This window comes from Scyliorhinus canicula, chromosome 9, assembly GCF_902713615.1.
Source record: "Scyliorhinus canicula chromosome 9, sScyCan1.1, whole genome shotgun sequence".
In the NCBI taxonomy this organism is placed as follows: domain Eukaryota; kingdom Metazoa; phylum Chordata; class Chondrichthyes; order Carcharhiniformes; family Scyliorhinidae; genus Scyliorhinus; species Scyliorhinus canicula.
In genome coordinates this window covers 44,025,607-44,041,564 of record NC_052154.1, presented here as the reverse complement: position 1 = coordinate 44,041,564, position 15,958 = coordinate 44,025,607, and the positions used below count along the sequence as shown (strand labels likewise).

Sequence of the window (15,958 nt, the reverse complement as noted above, 5' to 3'; positions counted from 1 at the left end):
TTGGCCATGCTAAATTGCTCCTTAATTAGAAAAATGAATTGGGTACTCTAATGTTTTTTAAAAAGGAAGTGCAAACTCCACACAGTCAGCCAAGGCCAAAATTGAACCCGGGTCCCTGGTGCTGTGAGGCAGCAGTGCTAACCACTGTGCCACTGTGCTGCCCTTAGATGGGAGGTGTGATTTTTCTAACAGGAGAATAGATACTGCTAACTTGGACCTGGGTGGATCAGCTTGTGAACTCAGGAAAAGCATTTCGCTATGAAGAATGGGGAGAAATAATGTACCGCTAAATGGCAACATCTTATATGGACTGCAAGAAGAAAGAAGCCTGGGATTGTTTGTGCATTAATCTTTGAAGGCGGTAGGAAAATGTAGCAGAACAGTTAGTAATGCACATGTGATCCTGGGCTTTTGAAATATGTACAAAAGCCAGGGAGTTAAACTAAACTTATATAAATTAATATAAAAATAATTCAACCCCCTGGGCATATAAGGTTCATTTCAGGGCACCAAATCTTAAGAACGGGTATACAAGATATATATTAGAACATTGTCAGGGCTGATAGATTACAGTAGAAAGATTGGAGAGCTGGAGTTGTTCTCCTTAGAGCAGAGAAGGTTGAGAGGAGATATTAAAGAAGCGTTTAAAATCATGAAGGATTTAGATAGAAGAAAGAGCAACTATTTCCATTGGCTGAAACGGTGATAAGTAGAGGGTAAAAATTTAGGTAATTGGTGAAGAAGAGGTGACTGGAGGAAGAATATTTTTACACAAGCTGTGGTCAGGATTTGTAATGCATTGTCTGATAGGGTGGCCGATAGAGATTCAGGAGTCACCTTCAAAACGGGAATTGGGAAAAGACATGACGTAAAAAAGAACCTGAAGGGATGTGGGAAATGAGCGGGCGCAGTCGCACTTACTTGATTGCTCTTCGAAAAAGTCAGCGCAGTCTCGATAGGCCAAATGGCTTCCTTCTATGCGATACTACTGGATGATTAAGACCACGGACCGCAATTTTCAGGATAACAATGTTTCGCTTCTAGCCATCGAAGAGTTAGCGACAAGTGCATCCTGCAGATACTGGCATCCCCCAGTCATTTAACTCTCTAATAAGCATTAATGTACTGGAGATGGGACTTCTGACCCTCAGTTGAGAGCTCAGTGGGAAGGCCATCTGAGGAATTTTATGGGCCACCTCCCGTATACCCACCAGCGGGAGAATGTAAAATTCTGCCCATATATCAAGAGGATAAGAAATAGGAGCAGAAGTAAGCTATACAGAGCCTCAAGCCAGCTCTGTCACTTAATGAGATTATGGCCAGTCTGAAATTGCCCTTAATTCCACTTTCCTATCTGTTTCTCAAAACCCTTAACTCCCCCACTGTTTGAAGAGCTGTCATTCTCAGACTTGAATATCTTCAATGACTCAACCACCACAACTCTCTGTGGTGAAGAATTCCAAAGATGCTCGGAGAGACGAAAGTCCATCCCCTCTCTATCTTGAATGATAGACCTTTTATTCTGAAATGATGCCCAAGTTCTAGATTCACCCACAAGGGAAAACATTCTCTCAGCATCTACCCTGTCAAGCTCCTTCAGAATTGTATTTGTTTCAATGTTCTAAATTAATTCTAAATTATAATGAGTATAGGTTTAATCTATAAAACAATCCCTTCATTCGAGGAAGTAACCTTCTGCGAACTGCCTCTAATGTAAGTATATCCCTCCTTAAATAAGGTAAGCAATTCAATAATTCTAAGTTAGTGTCATGTTTCCGTTTTCTTGGTGCAGGGCATTTTTTGCTAGGTGGGGATCAGTCAGAGAGCTCTCAGAGCAAGACAGGAAATAGGTCTTTGGTTAAGACACAATACCTTAAATAACCAGAGGGAAAGGGGCAAAGAATACCTCTTGTGCGTAATGATTTCAATACCTCAGGCATGTTTTCACCAACTTGATTATTTGTGCTTTATCCTTGAATGTAGAGTAATTAATTATTCACCATGGTGAGATCAGTTAATGTTCTCGGACACAGCCTCCGTCTCCACCTCAATGCCAGCCTGATCGTCATGCAGACAGGAGTTGAACTGGCCCGAATTAATATTTTCCGCCCTGCTGCAATTAAACATCGTGGGCACACATGTGGGAGATTTGAAAAGAAATTTGAAGCGCAACTGAAATTTGCAATAGACCCCTTATGGATCAATTATAAGGGGAAACCATTCAAGCCAGGAGCACTCCCATGTCATTCAAAGATATCTTGTCGTAGAACTGGCCCAACTGGGGCAGCATGGTGGCGCAGTGGTTAACACAGCTGCCTCACAGCGCCGAGGTCCCAGGTTCGATCCCGGCTCTGGGTCACTGTTCATGTGGAGTTTGCATATTCTCCCTGTGTTTGCATGGGTTTTGCCCCCACAAGCCAAAGAGGTGCAATGTTGATGGATTGGCCATGCTAAATTTCCCTTTAATTGGAAAAAATGAATTGGGTACTCTAAATTTAAAAAAAGAATTGCCCAACTATGCCATTGACGATGCCCATGAAGACTTTATCTTGACCCCCCGGAAAGAACATTTCATCTTTCAGTAGAGGACTTGTCGGCCTTTCATTTATATTTTGTCAGTTATATTCAGTGTTGTGCCATTTGAAGAGCAAGAGCAATCTAAGGGAAGCAATTTTAGTCTAATCACTTTCCGGGGGTCAGTTATCTCATTTGGCTGGACAACTGGTTCGTGACACAGAGCTATGCCAACAGTGTGGATTCAATTCCAGTTCTGGCTAAGGCTATTCATGAAGGCTCCGCCTTCCCAATCTTGCTCCTCACCTTGGTGTGGTGACCCTCAGGTTAAATCACCACCAGTCAGCTTTATGGGGAGAGCAGCCAATGGTCCTCTGTGACTGCGGCAACATTTACATAAACGCTTTCAAGAGCATGGGCGGAATTCTCTGATAATGGTGCTTGGATGTTGAGGGCGATTTTCTGGTCTGCCGCAAATTCCACTATGTTTTGAAAACTCTGGGAGAGGCTTGAAACTGGATTTGCGTCAAGCGCCACAAAGTTCACCCTGTTCCAGAGCCCTCCCAGCAGACGTAATCAGGTTAAAGCCCAGAGATCTGTGAAGCCAGGTTTGCCATCGTATTGATGCCCCAACCCTCACCAATGAAAGCAAAAAGCATGGACCCATTCAAAACAAAGGCAAAATGTGGGACGATCTTGATGGGAATCCTGCCTGTTTCACTGAAGTCAGTTTTCTGATTGACCCTGACAGCCTCAACCTATTGTCTCAACTGTAAACTTCAAATTTTTATTGTGTCTATTGGTTGCCTTCTCTTGCAGTTTTAAAAGTTGTTCTCTAGTGTCTGATAGAGTAGAACGGATAAGAGTAGGTAAATTGATACGCACTGGTCTGCCAAACATGAGCTCAGCCAGTGATGGAATAGTTGTACATTAAAGTGCAGTGTGTAGATCTTGCTTGGTCTGTCAATGTTTGACAGTAGGCATTTCACCATGTGAATTATTCATTCATCTAAGGTAATGAAAAGAAGAAGTAGTTTGATCAATATTCTACTTCACTCACATATCCTGAAATGGCTTAACAATTAATTGTGGACCGTTATCTGTAATGATCTCTCTAGGCTTACAAAATAAACTGAAAATAGCACTTAAGGTGTGCACGGCAGTTATGCTTGACGTATTGTGCAATTGTCAAGCAATGGTTTATTGGTAAAGTATTTTTTTAATAAATTTAGAGTACCCAATTTTTTTCCAATTAAGGGGCAATTTAGTGTGGCCAATCCACATAATCTGCACATCTTTGGGTTGTGGGGGTGAAACCCATGCAGACACGGGAGAATGTACAAACTCCACACAGACAGTGATCCAGGGCCGGGATTCAAACCCGGGTCCTCAGCACCATAGTCCCAGTGCTAACCACTGCGCCATGTACCGCCCTTACTTGGTAAAGTAATGATGATGATGAAGTGCTATGGACATGAAAGAGATCGGATTGCGATTTTGAACCAAGGTTGGATAGGAAATTTGAATGGAATCAATAGTGCTTTCTGATGACTTGGCATAAGTTCTTGACATACCTCACACTTCTTGACAATGATTTCAACGTCATTATCCATAACCGGCCAATAGACTGTCTCTCCTGCGAGTTCTCATTTGATCTATGCCCATTTTTGAGTGATGAAGTTGTTGAAGAATATTAGGTCACATTGATTCTGGCATGATGACCTGTCTGCCTTTAAAAATGACTCCCCAGAAGATACCTAACTTGTCACGCAAAGGCCAAAATAGTCTCAAGTGTTCATGGACGTGCTGGTTTGAATCAAGCTATCCTTCGATGCTGGTTTTCCACAATTTCTGTAGTGTAGAATCTTTTTGCCATTCATTATTGTAGCCAGTGACATATGCATTGCACAAAATATACCAGATCAATTTGGAGAACATCTTCCAGTTCGATGTCAATGAAGCCAACTTGTAGATCAAAGGATATATCTTCTCTTTGTGCTGGGTTAGGCAAACTGTTAAGTGTATCCAATGTGACCACCAAGTTACTTGGCTTGTACCTAATCTTACATCTGTAACCTTGCATATTTTAAAAGCCTTGGCAGTGCCCCGGTCAATGACATTTGTCAAATAATCTCCAGTGGTTTGTGGTTTGTCTCTACCACAAATTTCTTTTCAATGGATTGGTATGAAAAAGCATACCAATGCTTAATAAAATTTGCATAACCGGCCAATAGAGACAGTCTATTGGCCGGTTATGCCTACGCCGCTGAGGATCTGGGTTTGATCCCGGCCCCGGGTCACTGTCTGTGTGGCATTTGTACATTCTCCCCGTGTCTGCGAGGGTTTCACCCCCACAACCCAAAGATGAGCAGGTTAAGTGGAGTGGTCACATTAAATTGTCCCACAATTTAAAAAAAACGAAAACGCATGATTCCAAACACTGACGCTAATGTTTCCCAGTCAATGTTGGAGTAGTTTGATTATGTAACAGACAAAGATTTTGAAACAAGCTAAATTGTTTTACCGTTTTATACTCCGAGACCTTCCTGTGAGACATCTATCTCCAGGATAGTTGTCTCCCCAGGATCATAAAATTGCAATGTCGATGCTTCTGATCACAGTAAGAAGTCTTACAACACCAGGTTAAAGTCCAACATGTTTGTTTCAAACACTAGCTTTCAGAGCACTGCTCCTTCCTCAGATTCACCTGAGGAAGGAGCAGTGCTCCGAAAACTAGTGATTTGAAACAAACCTGTTGGACTTTAACCTGGTGTTGTAAGACTTCTTACTGTGCTCACCCCAGTCCAACGCCGGCATCTCCACATCGATGCTTCTGATGATTGCTGTTTCAGTACTTCGAGAGGTATTGGTGGCTTTCGTGCCACAGGAAAGGCACACCGGGCGAAATTCTCCGCCCCCCACGACGGGTGGGAGAATAGCGGGAGGGCCTTCCCGACATTTTTGCCGCCCTCCCGCTATTCTCCCCCCCCCCCCCCCGCCGAAGTCCCGACCCGAATCGCTGCCGCCGTTTTTTTACGGCCGGCAGCGATTCTCAGCTGTTAGATGGGCCGAAGTCCCAGCCCTTTACGCCGTTTTTACGAACGGCAAACACACCTGGTCTTGCCGTTCGTAAAAACGGCGTGACTAACTCGCTATTAATAACCATGGCACCGATTGGCACGGCCGTACCACGGTGGGCACCGATCACGGGCAGCGGGCCCGATGCCCGCGCACTACTTGTCCTTCCGCCGCCCCGCAGTATCCATTCGCGGGGCGGCTGAGGGGCAACCCGGCCCGCGCATGCGCGGATTTCGCGCAAAAACGCGATGACGTCACCCGCGCATGCGCAGGTTGGAGTCTTCCAAACTGCGCATGCGCGGCTGACGTCATATGACGCGTCAGCCGGCGCTAACTCCGGCAAGCGGGCTTAACGATTTTCGTTAAGCCCGTCTTGCTGGAGCCTACGGCGTCGGGCTGCTAGCCCCGACCGGGGACCAGAATCGGTCCCCGGTCGGGAAGGGGCGCGCTGCCGTAAAACCCGCCCGGGTTTTACGCCAGCTTTACGATTTCTCCCGTTTTGGGAGAATCGCGCCCACCATTTCTCAACAATTCCCTTCACAATTACGATTTGAGCAAAATTGGGAATGTATAGAGTCAAGAAATTAGAGACCTAGGTATCTTCAAAATTTGTTCTTATCTTAATGTGTTGGGATGGCTTTAATATACTCTGTTTAACTTGGATTGGGAAATATGCCAGCACTGGAATAAATAGAACCAAATATGTTGATCTGCTGCACTTTGCTGTCACATTTCAGACTGTTGAACACCAATCCTTCATTATGTACCACCTGCATCAATAAGTGCAGATTATCGTCTTGTTCTTTCTTTGTCCTTCCCACAACACCTTTAGCATATACGATATGAATGCGTCCTGGCACAATGCATATAATGCGGTCCATGTGAGCTTGAAAGAGATCTTAGCTAACAGATAGCCCAAAAGGACATTGTTGAAAACAGCCTCAATCAAATGGGACATGAAATGTGGTAAACTCTTTGGACTCTTTGGTTCCGAGATGTACAGACTAGTAAGCATGCTTGGCATCAAGTTTCAAGAAGAATTTGCACCTGGAAATCTCCGATTTAACTCTGCCAAAGTGGGTAATTTATAAGGATGATGTTTCAAATTTGATTTTAAACATCATGGATCAAGGCAGACAGGTATTGATCCATCCTTCTCTACGACGCATGTGATTGAGCTGCACCAATCTGAGTGCTCTTGTTCTCTAATGATTCTGTATCTCTCCATTTTGTCCAGGTCAATCTTCAATTTGTCATGTAAGTGAATGCTGCGGGTATGTGGTGGATCAATTGATGGACTGAAATTTTCTCGCAAGTGTAATATAGCAGCTCCATGAAACATTCAATTTTGTTGAACGATTCTGGACATTTCAATGTTATATCCTGATCTGAGGTGATAGGAGTAATTTCTGAGTTGGAACTGCCTTGTAAATTCAGACGGATTCCAAGAATTGTTATTAGTGTGAGATCACACCACTCCAGTAGATCTTCAATCACTGGGCCTTTAGGTTCCATGATGTAGAACATCTGTGTCACCCGGGAGCATTGACTACACTACTATGGATCCAGCACAGGGTAATAGTGAACTGTTGCATGCTGTGTGTTTCACCATGGCCTTTCACATCTGTGGATACGTGTCTTCTCGAATTTTCTGGGGTAGTGCTGTGGCACCCGCCCCTGTGTCAATCTTGACCAATAGCAAATAGTCACCAACTTTCTTAGGGTAGAATCTTGGCAAACACTTTGGATGACGAGACGGCTCCACTGTTTTTCTCAAGACTGATGGTGTGAAACATGTGCACACCCCTCTTCGTTTCGTCGTGAACCTCAGAAAAAATTTCTGGTTTGTCAGTCACTTCATATAGCTTTTTCTGACAGGATTCCGGGTGATTATTCTTATCACTTGAAGGTACCCTTTGTGTACGGTCTGTATGAATCAGTGCATGGCTCTGCAGCTGCATCAACCTATGCTCCTGTGCACTGCTGCCACATAGCTTTCAGAATTGATGAAAAGCTGGGCATTTTGAAAAGCACAAAAATAATGGCTTCATAAACAAGCCCAGCTGATGCATAGATAGTTTTTTCTTCACGTCTCGACCATGACAGTGGCCATAGTACTTGAAGGCATCAGACCTGTGTGCATGTGCACTGCTTAAAACAAAAGTGATATCAAGACTAGATCACACAAGACATTTCCCTTCTCACAATGTCATGGTGACATCCCTTAAAGGAATATTATGACACCGCCCCTCACTTGAGAGGAAATCCCACTTCAGAGAGAAGTTGACCAATTTGGATTGCAGGAAGGTGATCCATACGCTCTCAGGAGGTGGTGGTGGTGCGTCACAGTTCGCTGAGGGAATCTGAGTTGCTGTGGTAACATGCGCTTTTACATGCATTTGGCGTTATGTTAGTGATGCTGGAAGCTTCAACTTTCTTTTCATCACATGGCTGAGTAGGAATCTCTTCTGTTCTTCCCACCTGCCTTTGCTATGTGTTTGAAGGATTTGCTGGTTGCTAAGCTGATTGGCTGTATTGTGAACATACCTTCCCAGCTATCAAGTCCTAGGGTGGAACTCAAACCCAGAGCTACTGATTCACAGGCAAGCACACTGCCCATTGCACCACAAGACCTCCTGTTCTGAGGAGGGGGATTCCTTATTTAATTATTTTACTGAAGCTACGCTTTCCCAGTGCTGGTTGTGGGCCAGGAGGAGCTAACTTGCTCCTCCAGTCCCCAGAGATTGGTCCCCCTCTCATCCTAATAATCTTATTACAGTAAGAAGTCTTACAACACCAGGTTAAAGTCCAACAGGTTTGTTTCAAACACGAGCTTTCGGAGCACGGCTCCTTCTTCAGGTGAAGAAGGAGCCGTGCTCCGAAAGCTCGTGTTTGAAACAAACAAACCTGTTGGACTTTAACCTGGTGTTGTAAGACTTCTTACTGTGCTCACCCCAGTCCAACGCCGGCATCTCCACATCATAATAATCTTATAACATCCTGAGGTCCTCTCCTGCCTGCATTCTCCACCTAGGATTCTCTCCCCGATTTTCCATCTTCTCCACGACCCGCCACAATATTTCCAGGTGCTCCGTATTCCCTCATGACCTCCCCCTCCCCCCACCCCCACCCCTCGCCCCGCATACCCGTCATCTTTTCCTCTCAATTCCCAGCTGTGTCCGATGTCAAAGAGCCTGAAGGCAGTCAGCCAGTCAACTTCTTAATCTGGACGACAGGCTCTGACCAGACAACTGATTCTAAAAAGATAACGCATCCTTCTAGGTTTCCTGACTGCTGAACTGCAGATTCCTATTCTGCAACTGAAAAGTGGCCCCCCCAGAGCAATGGTCCACCTGAGATGTAGAACATAGAACAGTACAGCACAGAACAGGCCCTTCGGCCCTCGATGTTGTGCCGAGCAATGATCACCCTACTTAAACCCACGTAACCCGTATACTCGTAACCCAACAATCCCCCCATTAACCTTACACTACGGGCAATTTAGCATGGCCAATCCACCTAACCCGCACATCTTTGGACTGTGGGAGGAAACCGGAGCACCCGGAGGAAACCCACGCACACACAGGGAGGACATGCAGACTCCACACAGACAGTGACCCAGCCGGGAATCGAACCTGGGACCCTGGAGCTGTGAAGCATTGATGCTAACCACCATGCTACCGTGAGGCTCCTGTATTTAAGATACAGAGGGGCTGCAACCCTATCAAATAAGAATGGCTGAGTTTGGTGCCCATCTCATTTTTTAAAAGTACGAATCATCAAGAACATCAAAGAAATGAACCAAAAATAATGAATAATTCAGTTACCTTTACCAGGAAAAAATATTTGAATTACCCAATAATTTGAATTAAACAGCAAAGTGGATACTTTATGCTTGAAATTGAATTATCAAATGCAACTTTTAATTAAATGGACTGTTGTTGGTGAGAGAAAAGGGCCAATATGTTTGCTATGCTTCTTAAGCCTGTACTATAGTCCAAAGAATACTATAAAAACAAGAATTGTCCACACTGACAAGCTGTAATCATAGAATCATAAAACCTCTATAGTGCAGAAGGAGGCCATTCGGCCCATTGAGTCTGTAATGACCTTCTCTGTACCCAGGCCCACTCCCCAGCCTCATCGCCGTAACCCCACCCAACCTCTTGGACACTAAGGGGCAATTTAACATGGCCAATCCACCTAACCTGCACATCTTTGGACTGTGGGAGGAAACAGGAGCGCCCAGAGCAAATCCACGCACACACAGGGAGAATATGCAAACTCCACACAGACAGTCAGCCAAGGCTGGAATTGAACCCAGGTCCCTAGTGCTGTGAGGCAGCAGTGCTAATCACTGCGCCACCTTGCCGCCCCACCGTTTACCATCATTGTGGATAAAGTGAAAGATCACTTTCATGCAAAGTGGTTTGTCTTTGATCAACTGAATTGAACTGAAGAGGCATTGAAATGAACAATAAACCACATGCAATCGATCCAAAGCTCCACTCTGCTCCTTACTTCAGTATTCATGTCATATCACCATTGAAGTGTTTTTTGTTCATTAGAAAATGGAAGAATCACCATTTACATATTTTATAATTTACTTGTTTCATTCAATGAAAATTTGGATAAACTAACAAAAGGGAAACTACAAGTTTTGTTTTGCTGCTTTGTCCCCTCATTAATACCATCATCCCCATTTATAAAGCTACAATGATCACATTCCAAAATCAGTTAATAATCTGTGTGGAATATCTGGCATTAACAGTATTAACCAGATGAGAACAAGCAGAAAGCTGATCTTTGGGGCCCGAAGTGAACTCGTTGGTGGTAGTCGCTCGATCGGGATTCATAATAGTTCTCCCGGGAAAAGACTCAAGTTAAAATTGAAGTTAGGCCCCGATGTCTTCATCTGCACATTTAAAGAAGGACTCGAAGCCTTTCAGGAAGGTGTTTCTCTTACGTGCTCAAAAGAACAGTTTAAAATTACCAGTAGGATTGTAGGGAGTATTTTACTGTTGCTGTTTTAACTGGTCATACACCTGTCTTCCACTGAGACGGCAGGATTACTATTGGACCTTGATTAAAGTCCATAACATTTTTTTTTTTCAAATTAAGGCGCCCATCCAATTACCCTGCACATCTTTGGGTTGTTGAGGTGAGACCCATGCAAAGTCCCACCAAATTAATATTCCAAATTTAAACTCTGATTGAGTCGTCAACGAGAAGTCCAGAAAGTAGAGTCAAAAAATAGTTTATTTCCACTAGGGAACATATAACAGTCCCAGGCCCAGCCAGGACTACTCTGCAACTCGGCTCCTACCTGGGCCGACTTTTATAGCCATGAATTAATGGGCCTGTGATGGGCCTCTGGCCCTCAGCAGGGGAACTCGTACTCCACGAGGCTTACGGGAAAATTAATCGGGTCGTCTCCATGGGAGGTTATAACATTCCTCCCCTTGAGGTCCGTAAGTCCCTCTGAAGTGTAGGAGGAGTCTGCTCACCTTCGCCTGCGGCTGCGGGGGTGGGTTGGGGAGGGGGAGGGGGTTGAGTAGCATGTCGGGGAACGTTGTTTCCACGATGACTGGTGAATGATCATTGTAAAGTAGCTGTCGGAAGCCTCGGATACTTGGGTCTCAATCTCAAAGAGTCCGATTACACCACCTCACTCATCTCGGTGCTGAGCTGATGTGGCTGGAAGATGGTTCTTCTGGTGGTGCGTGTTCCCTTTCTTCTGATGTGATCTAGGTGCTTCTGCACTATCCGTTCAGGGGTCTTTATTTGGTATGAGTCTGGTCTGTTGTACCATTATCCCTGGAACCCAACGGGCACCGTCCCCGAAGTTTTGGACGTACACTGCGCCCCTTGGTTGGATGCATCTGGTCCACGTCCTCCTGCCTTGGACTCGCCTCAGAAAGTCTTGATCACATTGTACTTTCCTGCCAATATTGGGAAGCGTGAGGTTGAGGCAAGTCCTGAGCCTTCGCCTACCAACAGTTCCACCAGTGCTATGCTGGTCATGGCATGCAGCAGGGTCTGGTAGCTAAATACAAATTGTGCATCATCTCATTTCCACGGATCCCGTGTTCTGTTTCTTCATCCCTCTGTTGAAGGTCTGCACCGCTCACTCAGCCAGCCCGTTCGAGGAAGGGTGATACGGGGCTGAGTGGATGTGTCTCACCCAGTTTGCTTTCACAAAGTGCTCAAACTTGTCATTGGTGAACGGGATACCATTGCCAGTGACGAGTACCTCCGCGATGCAGTGGGTGCTCAAGGAGAGCCGTAGCTTCTCCACAGTAGCCTTCGACGTGGTGGGAGACATCTGAAGGGCTTCCAGCCACTCGGAATGGGTGTCTGCCATGAGCAAAAACATGGACCCTTGGACAGGCCCGGAGAAATCGGCTTGCAAATGCATCCAAGACCAGCCTGGCCATTCAGCTGGCATAGCGGTGCAGCTAGCAGGAGCTTCTGATGCTCCTGGCATGTGGAACATTTTTGGGCTAGTCGGTCGGTCATGGCATCCAGGCCTGGCCACCACACATGGCTTCTGGCCAGTATTTTAATTTTCAACACCCCTGGGTTTCTGCAGATCCTGGAGAATAGTCTGTCTGCCCTGGATTGGGACCACGATGCGAACTTCCCACAGGAGGATGCCATCTTCCACACTGAGATCCTGCATCTTGGCATCAAAGGTCTGTAGCTCTTTGGGCAGCTCCCCTTTCTGGCCCCCGTGCAAGACAATGTCGCGTACTTTTGCCAATGTGGAGTCTTTTTGCGTCCAGTCACATATCTGGGTGGCATTGACCGGCAAGGTGTCCATGAAGTTAATCATCAAAATGACTTCACTAGCCCTTGGAGGGGATGAGGATCATGCCAGCAGTGGGTGCAGAGTCAGTGAATTCGCATTCGCGATCTGCGTGCCTGGGTGATGCTCGAAGACATTCCTAAGCCGCTAGCAATAGGGCCCAACGGTGTACTCGGGAGGACACTATGGGTCGGATCGCCGTGTCCTCCTTAGAAATCCCTTGCAATGGCTTGGAGTCCACCACAATCATGAATTGACACCCATACGCATACTGATGATATTTCTTTACCCAAAGTTCGATGGCCAGCCCTTTTCCGATTTGGTCGTAATTGTGTTGCGCAGCGCCTGAAGTCCATATTGGCCTGTCCCGTCCTTCAGCCAGGTCTCTGGGCCTGTGGTGGCATAACACTGCCCCGATTCAGTAAGGCAAGGCCTTGTACGTCACCAGTAGGGGCTTGGAGGGCTCATAATGTGTCAACAAACCCTTCAATGTTAGCTGCTGCTTTAACCTGGTGAAGGCTTCCTTCTGACGCCATCTCCACACCCATTCTTGGTGCCTCTTCAGCAATGTGTGTAGTGGGGAGAGGATGGTCACCAGGTTAGGAATAAATTTGCCGCAATTCTTCAGGAAAGTAAGAACGACCACAACTCTGTCGCATTTACCAGAGTGGGTGCTTGCTTAATTGCCCGCACCTTCTCCTCAAGCAGATGTTGGCCGTTTCGATCCGTGATATCCCAAGTAGGGTACGTCCTTGGTGTAGAAAACACACTTTCCCCTTTTGAGGTGGATGTCCATCTCAGAAAGCCATCAGAGGATGTCCTCCAGGTTGCTCAGGTGCTCCCTTTCTGTGGTTCCAGTGACCAGGTAGACTGCCACATGCAGTAGCCCTCTCAGGAGGTTCTCCATAATGTGCTGAAAAACTGCGTAAACCGATGACACTCTAAATGGCAACCTCGGATACTCAAAGAGGCCCCTGTGAATATTACTGATGAATTAACATCGGAATTGGCATTCAGCTCCAGCTGGTGATAGGCATGACTCATGTCAAGCTTGGAAAAGGAATGGCCCCCAGCTAACTTTGCGTATAGATCTTCTATCCGCAGCATAGCGTATCTGTCCAGAGGGGAGGCTTTGTTAAGGGTCAACTTATAATCTTCGTGCAGGTGTACAGTTTTGTCAGATTTCAGTATCGGGACCACTGGCACTGCTCAATCAGCAGATCGTACTAGCCGGATAATGTCAAGCCCTCCCAATCAGCTGGCCCTCGACTTTCGCCAGCAATGCAGTGGGAATCGGGCGGGGCCGGAAATATTTTGGTTGGGCCTCCAGGTCTACATATATCTTGGCCAGGGCCCAGATAATTTTTCCCAGGCCCTCCTAGAAGGTTTCTGGGTACTTTCCCAAGACCTCATGAAGTTCTCTAGTGGCCATCGTTAAGATCTGTTGCCAATCGCAATTCAGCAGACTTGGTGCAGGGCCGCGCACTGCCAGAGCTTAACGGACTGCTGTCCATAAGTAACTGGGGTCATTGTCGTGCCTGCTATGGTTAGGGATTCCTCCATATAGGTCGCTAGCCTTGTGTTGTCCCGCAAACCTAGCTGTTGAACTCCAGTCCTGATTTTCTCGAAGGTTTGCCTCTCTATTACTGAAACTGTGGCCCCCATGTCCAACTCCATCTCGAATGGGTGGCCGTTCATCTGGACCGTAATCCTAATGAATGCAACTCGTGATGTGGCAATGCAATTGTATACATTCCTCATCTTCAGGTTTTTCTAAGTGGAGGGTCCTGGTTCTGGGCTGGCATCTCCTGTGGTTTCCTATCCCTGTGGTTTCACTGGCCACTAGTGCCACACCGCCTTGAATCATCCCCCATCGGTTCCGGGAAAGTATCCCGCCTGGTTCAGCAGCCTCTGGCCAACAGGCCTGATCCCTGCGGTGTTTGGGCCAGGTTGGAGTATCAAAGGTTCCAGTCCTTAATGGGCTGTTGGCCAGAATGGGAGCATCCTACGTTGTTTACCTCCATCACTGACATCCCCTGGAGTTCTTGGACTCCCTTCTCTGCGCTCTCCTGTGAGAGGAAGCTCTCAATGGCTATTTTCAGATCCAGCAACGGCTTGGCCAGTAATTTCTGCTGGGTCGTCATAATATTTCCTCCGCATCCCAGGCAGTCCCATAGCATTATGGGTAGGGATGGCCCATAGTTGCAAAACTACACCAGTTTGCACGATCGGGCCACAAACCCGGCAATGGACTCTCCTGGGATTCTCTCAGCTATAATAAATCAGTACCTCTGTATAATGACAGATAGCATAGGGTCTTGGTGATTTGTCATGAGCAAACATCTTGGTGTCTGGGGCCATGGGATGTTAGGCTCTTTATGACGTGGAAAGTGGAAGCCCCACAGATGGTCAGAAGAATTATTCTCTGATGATCATCCCTAATGATAGCATTCACCGTAAAAAAAAATAGCATACACGCTCCACTTACTGAGCCCAGTCCTCTATACCTACATCGAATGTATCGAGTCTGCTAAAGAACGGCATTTTCAAAACGGTGCAAACTTTATTCTGTCATAAAGAGAAGTGGCTGTGTTCCAAACTGCTAGCAGCGCCAAATGAAGTTCCACTTTATCCTCATCGCCAATTTAGTAGTCAAGGAGGAGTCCAGAAAGGAGAGTTAGAAAATAGTTCATTTCCACAAGGAAAGCAATCACATTCAACAGCTTACACCTAGCCGGGACTACTCTGCAACCCAGCTCCTACCTGGGCCGGCATTTATGGCCATGAATCAATGAGCCAGCTGATGGTCCTCTACCCTTCAGTGGGGAGCCCTTACTCCACGAGGCTCACAGGGAGATTACTTGGGTTGTCCACATGAGTCTCGTGGGGGTTATAACATCAGTCTTCTTTGGAAATTAAGATAAAGGGCGGGATTCTCCGACCCCCCGCCAGGCAGGAGAGTTGGCGGGGGGGGGGGGGGGGGGGAACGGCGTGAATCCCGTCCCGCTGCCCCGCTGCTGGCTGCTGAATTCTCCGGTGCTGGATTTTTGCCGGGGGCGGGAATCGCGCCGGCTGGGGGCCGTTGGCAGCGGCCCCCCCGGTGATTCTCCGCTCCGCGTTGGGCCGAGTGGCCGCCCGTTTTTGGCCAGTCCCGCCGCCGTAAATTACACAATGTTCTTGCCGACGGGACCTGGCTCTGCGGGCGGCCTGAGGAGTCCTCGGGAGGGGGGGGGGGGGGTGCCCCCACGTGGCCTGGCCCATGATCTGGGCCCACCAATCTGCGGGCGGGCCTGTGCCGTGGGGGCACTCTTTCCCTCCACGCCGGCCACTGTGAAGCTCCGCCATGGTCGGCACGGAGAAGAAACCCCCTGCGCATGCGCTGGGATCACGCCAGCGGTTCTGCGCATGCGCCAACTTGCACCAGCTGGCAGAGGCCCTTCGGCGCCAGTTGGCATGGTGCCAACCCTGCCGGTGCCAGCCTAGCGCCTGAAGGTGTGGAGGATTTTGCTCCTTCCGGACGGGCCGATGCCGGAGTGGTTCACGCCAGTCCTCGGCGCC

At 47.1% G+C, this 15,958-nt stretch overlaps 1 protein-coding gene across 3 annotated transcripts in view; it reads left to right on the top strand.

The window, feature by feature from the left end:
- Positions 1–15,958, top strand: part of vstm2b (V-set and transmembrane domain containing 2B) — an 80,571-nt gene that overhangs the window by 13,375 nt on the left and 51,238 nt on the right. The window contains exon 6 of one of the 3 annotated variants that reach the window (XM_038806628.1): positions 6,830–6,909. The exons of the other annotated variants lie outside the window; for them this stretch is intronic. Within the exon in view, the coding sequence (XP_038662556.1) occupies positions 6,830–6,894 (65 nt within the window). The 3' untranslated portion in view covers positions 6,895–6,909. Of the gene's footprint in view, positions 1–6,829; positions 6,910–15,958 lie in introns of those variants that run through there. 3 annotated transcript variants of the gene reach the window in all.